Below are 5343 nucleotides of genomic sequence, written 5' to 3'. Positions count from 1 at the left end.
TGTTTCTATTTCTGATGCTGAGACACAATCTGGGAGTGAACATGCACCTAGTGATAATGAAAATGAAGGTGAGAATAATATCATCTACGTCGTTATGCTGACAACGGATTCATGTACTTAACTCAATCCTTCAAAATCTGTAAGTAAGTATAAAATATGCCCTGACTAAATCTAGAAATATTTAATTGATTGTACTTATTGTAACTGATGTTCTCCTAACTAAATCCAAAGTCTAAGAATCCTTCAAGTCCCCTGATAGATCAATCGTCTCCAAACTCCATTCAAAATTGTCTACTAACTAAATCCAAAATTATGATCTAAATAAATCCAAATTATCTCCTAACTAAATCCAAAATAACTCCAAACTCCATACAAAAATAATTATCTCCTAACTAAATCCAAAATATCTCAAAACTCAATTCAAAAGTATCTCCTAACTTAATCCAAAATAACTTTCTTTGAATCCGAATCTGCTGACAACTTTCTCATGCCACATAACCCTAACTAAGTCCTTCAATATGTCCTAGCTAAATCCGACTTACACTTCCTTTCAATCGAAATCTCGTCACAACTTTCTGAAACCATAAACCCTAACTAACTCCATCAACATGTCCTAGCTAAATCCGACTTACACTTCCTTTTAATCAAAATCTCGTCACAACTTTCTGAAACCATAAACCCTAACTAACTCCATCAATATGTCCTAGCTAAATCCGACTTACACTTCCTTTCAATCGAAATCTTGTCACAACTTTCTGAAACCATAAACCCTAAACCTCACACGACATATCCTAAACCCTAATCAAATCCAACCCATATTGGTACTATATGCAGAAAGGAGCAAAAAAGATTTGAGATGGCTAGGCACTTACAGCAAAGATCCGGCGTGAAAAAGTTGATGCACGTTGATGAGGATGATGTGACCTCCCAGGTCGGGGAAGGTGGGGATTAGCGGCTCGTCGGAAGATCTGGTGCCGCGACCCGAGGGGGGTGACTTGCGATGGAGGGGGGAAGGAGCAAGAGGAAAGAGTGACACGGCGAGCGCGACCGAGGGCGCCGGAGGCGATCGGCGGCGATCGAGGGCGCCCGAGGTTAGGGCTCGAGAGGAGGAGAGAGGACGAACCGCTCGAACAGAAATTCAAAATAATTCCTACGATGATTGGTGTTATAATGAAGTGATTTGTTAATGCATTTAATTTCATCGAAAAATTTAGGATGGGAATACCCCTGGATCTAATTGGGCCAAATAAAGGTTAAAAAAATTAGGTCGAAAATACCCTTAGGCTTAAAAAACCCCACTTTGTCTCATCCGTTAGATCGTCCAGATAATATACCTGCTCTGGTGTATTATAATGTAAGGTAAAATCTCACATAAGGAAGCCACCAAAGGACGTCTGGACGGCCTAGGCGCCAATATGCCAGGGGGACCTAAGTGGAGTTTTTAGTTCTTCCCCCGATCTAGCGCTAGAGGATAGGGGAGATGGTACGGTAAAGACACATCGCTGTTGTACAAGATACAACACGTTTAACACTTAAATTTATTTTGTGGTGAACCTTTCCATTATTAGTGATCCTTCATTTATATCGGAGTCTCTCCAGTAAAAGAAATTTGGGCATCTGCCACTGATTGCCTACAGAAACATCGCTGCAAACATCAATTGGCTGATGACGATGCATTGTGTGCATGTGATCCAAGGGAAACATCGGACAGCGACCATGACAGGGTCGGCAGCATAACATCCTCAGAGTGCAAGACGTTCATGAGCTGCTTGATGGACGGTCGCGTGTCCAGGCGTGGGTGCGTGCACCAAAGCCCGACGACCAACGCGCGATGCATCTGTTGTTTACAGTCATGGTCGAGCCGCTGGTTATCCCATTGCAGCCTTCTATCCACCGCTTCAAGGATGGTGCCCTTCTCGTACAGGTCCCAGATCCACATGAGCAGCGGGCTGACTTCGTCAACCCGGTGTTCCCTCCCCATTCCTGGGGGTTGACCGGACACGACCTCCAACAGAACGATGCCGAAACTATAGACGTCCGCTTCGGTGCTCGGTCGGCGTGAGCGAATTAACTCCGGGTCTGTGTACCATTCGGTGCCCTTGACGATATTCGTCGTATGGGGCCCGACTCCATGATCCAGGAGCCTCGCCAGCCCGAAATCCGCCAGCTTGGTGCCACGTGATGAGTCGAGGAGTATGTTGCTGGGTTTGATGTCACAATGCAGTACGCATTGATCGCACTCTGTGTGGAGGTAGCGTAGGGCAGATCCCAGCCCAAGGATAATTCTGTATCTGTACATACCGTATGTGTGTTAACTGATCGAATCGGTTAGACCAGGTTAATTAATTGCCTTGTGATCGAATTACAGCAATGGGAATGATCCCCAAAAGAGAGAAATTCCATGATGATTTTACACGTACCTTTCTGACCAAGTGAGCAGACGATTGGGGTTGTATATGTGCTTGTCGAGGCTGCCTTCCGGCAAAAGTTCGTAGACGAGCAGGAGCCCTCTTTTGCTGTCGGACCAGCCTAGCAAGTGCACAAGGTTCCGGTGCCTCACCCGGCTGATGATCTTCACCTCTGACTCGAACTCTCTCCTCCCCTGCGCAAAAGATTCCGGAGACAACATTTTGATGGCCACGGGGCTGTCTTGGTCGCTAAGACCGGTGCCCTGGTAGACGTTGCCGAAGCCACCTCGCCCGAGCTTCCCCTCCTGCGAGAAATCCTTGGTGGCGACCGCGAGCTCTTTGTAGCGGTACCGTCTAGGGCCTACCCCTTTCTCGAACTCAGCTTGCTTACGTTTGCGTCGCTGACGGACTATGAGGGCAGCAGCAATGGCGCTGCAGAGCAACACAAGAAAAGCTGCTACTGCAGAAGGCACCAGCACAGGCAGCAGTGGTCGACGTCGACGTCGCCGTGGAATGGTATTGTTAGCAACCGTGGCATCATCTAGCGTGGAGCTAAATGACCAAGATGACACTTGATGCAGCTCGGCACAGGTACCAGTTGCAGCGGAGAAGCCTATTGCAACTTGCTGGGGCAGTTCTCTTTTCATATTTACGGGCGTAAATACGGTGTAGAGCGTCTCGTCGCCCTCAATCTGGAGGTGGGCGGCCAGAACACCCGTTCCGTTATCGTAGCTGATCTGGGCGGTCATGATGGCGTTGTAGGAGACCAGACGCTTGGTCACATTTGTGTAGGTTGTGGAGTTGATGGAGTTGATGTCTATGCCCATGTGGTTGTCGCTGGGGTCCCAGCTGTTGTGGTAGGTGTCGAACTCCAGCGCGACAATCCGGTCATCGCCGGTGGCGTTGAAGTGGATGCTGTCATTGAAGAGTGCGAAATTCGGACCCCAGCTATTGGGAGGGAGCATCGATGGGTAGTGCGCCAAGAAAAAAGACATACCGTCAGCACTAGAGTCGGTAGTGAAGTTGGGGTTACATAGACCAAAATGGTCGTCCGATGTGTTTTGGGGTCTGATCTGGAACGTGAAGTTGGAAGAGAAGCTGGCCACCTCGCCGGTGGCGTCGTCCCAGAGCGGCAAGGGGCGGACGTACGATGCCCGGCCGACGCTGAAGACGTTGACTTGAGTCTCGTTCTTGGTTAGCTCGATGGCACCAGAGCCCATGCGCGTGTCACGTTCGCACTTGAGCTCCGTGTCGCAAAGGTCGTCAGAGCCGGGGTTGGAGAAGTTGAAGCTGAAGGAGAGAGCGGTTGCAAGGCCCAGCGAGTAGCAGAGGCAAATGATGATGCAAACAGAGACGAAGAGAAGGTGGTGAGAGCTCAATATTGCAGCAGCCATTGTTGCTGCTATGCTCGATCGGGGGATCGAGCAGAGTACGGCGTGCGAGTGCGGTATCAGATTTACTACCTACGTATATATAAACATAGAGAGTTGCGAGCTTCAGGATTTTAATTTAATGGTAGCTCCGCCCGAACACCTTCAGGACGAGTTGCCAACACAAAGGATAACGACGTGATATGTCTTCTAGCTTTGAGTTTTCTATAAATAGTATAGTCTATATTTTCTTCTCCAGCTAATATGTACTCCTCCTACCAGGTACGGACTGGTACTACTAGGACGTTCGGACTTGGCACTTACGTACGCCCGACACAAAATGTATATACACACGCTTGTCCCTGCCAGCGTGTGGGAGGTATGTGGTACTCAGTTCTCACCTCCTATGCACATGAGGTATTCGATGAAATGTCTGAGCCACACTTAAGCTTTCTGTCCTCTCCGAGCTCGACCTCCAAGCTTCATTTCCCCTAAGATTTGTCTAGGTTTGACGGTGCACCAACTATCCAAGTGTTCTAAAAAGGTTAGCAACTTCATCCTCATCTCTCACTACTAGTTTAGCTCATTTCAATGCTATAAAAGCAGTGTGATTTGTGGGTTTTAGTGAAGGAGTGTATGTGTGAATTTATTTGATTTAGAAGCATAATTTGAGCTTAAATTAACTTTTTAGTTTGCACATGTGTAGGGTGTCGTCCCGTCCCCGTGCCCGTCGTCCTCGCTGTTGGGAAACGTCGCATGGGAAACAAAATTTTCCTACGCACATGCAAGACGTGATGATCATCTATGAGATGGGAGATCGGATCCACACACCCTTGTAGATCGCTAAGCGGGAAGCGTTAAGAAACACAGTTGATGTAGTCGAACGTCTTCGCAATCCAAATCACAAGCGTCCCACGAACTCCGTCCTGATCTAGTACCGAACGGACGCACCTCCGCGTTCAGCACACGTACAACTCGATGACGATCTCCGTCTTCTTGATCCAGCAAATGAGACGAAGAGGTAACTCCATGGCGATCTCATCCGGGAATCCGAACAACATTCAGTTATCGACATCTATAATTCAACTATACCGAAACGTCACCGAACCTTAAGTGTGCAGACCCCGCGGGTTCGAGAACTATGTAGCCATGACCGAGACACCCTCCGATCAATATCCAATAGCGGTATCTGGATGCCCATATTGGATCGAACATATTCTACGAAGAGCTTATAGGTTCAACCTCTATATCAAGGATTTAGTTAATCCCGTATATCATTCCCTTTGTCCTTCGGTATGTTACTTTCCCGAGATTCGAACGTCGGCATCTCCATACCTATTTCAATCTCATTACCGGCAAGTCTCTTTACTCGTTCCGTAATACAAGATCTCGTGGCTAGCTCTTTAGTCACATTGCTTGCAAGGCTTGTTTGTGATGTTGTATTATCGAGTGGGTCATGAGATACCTCTCCGTCATACGGAGTGACAAATTCCATTCTTGATCCATGCTAACTCAACGGCCACCTTCGAAGATACCTGTAGAGCACCTTTATAGTCACCCAGTTA

The 5343-nt window shown here is 47.7% G+C and overlaps 1 protein-coding gene across 1 annotated transcript; it reads right to left on the bottom strand.

The window, feature by feature from the left end:
- Positions 1–1654: 1654 nt before the first annotated feature.
- On the bottom strand, positions 1655–3802 carry LOC123439372 (L-type lectin-domain containing receptor kinase IX.1-like). Its single transcript, XM_045116092.1, has 2 exons — positions 2421–3802; positions 1655–2291 (listed from the first exon to the last, which is right to left on the bottom strand). Exons 1-2 carry the CDS (start codon positions 3800–3802, stop codon positions 1655–1657), a joined length of 2019 nt encoding a protein of 672 aa, XP_044972027.1.
- Between the last annotated feature and the right edge of the window lie 1541 nt (positions 3803–5343).

Source organism: Hordeum vulgare, chromosome 3H (genome assembly GCF_904849725.1).
Source record: "Hordeum vulgare subsp. vulgare chromosome 3H, MorexV3_pseudomolecules_assembly, whole genome shotgun sequence".
Lineage (NCBI taxonomy): Eukaryota > Viridiplantae > Streptophyta > Magnoliopsida > Poales > Poaceae > Hordeum > Hordeum vulgare.
The sequence above is the reverse complement of the archived record's forward strand: the minus strand, read 5'-3'. Positions and strand labels throughout refer to the sequence as shown.

Bases quoted from the DNA above. Each gene is read 5' to 3' on its own strand.
- LOC123439372 (XM_045116092.1), bottom strand. From the start codon at position 3,802: ATGGCTGCTGCAATATTGAGCTCTCACCACCTTCTCTTCGTCTCTGTT. The intron at 2,292-2,420 runs GTACGTGTAAAA...CGGTATGTACAG, and splicing joins CTGCTCACTTGGTCAGAAAG to ATACAGAATTATCCTTGGGC.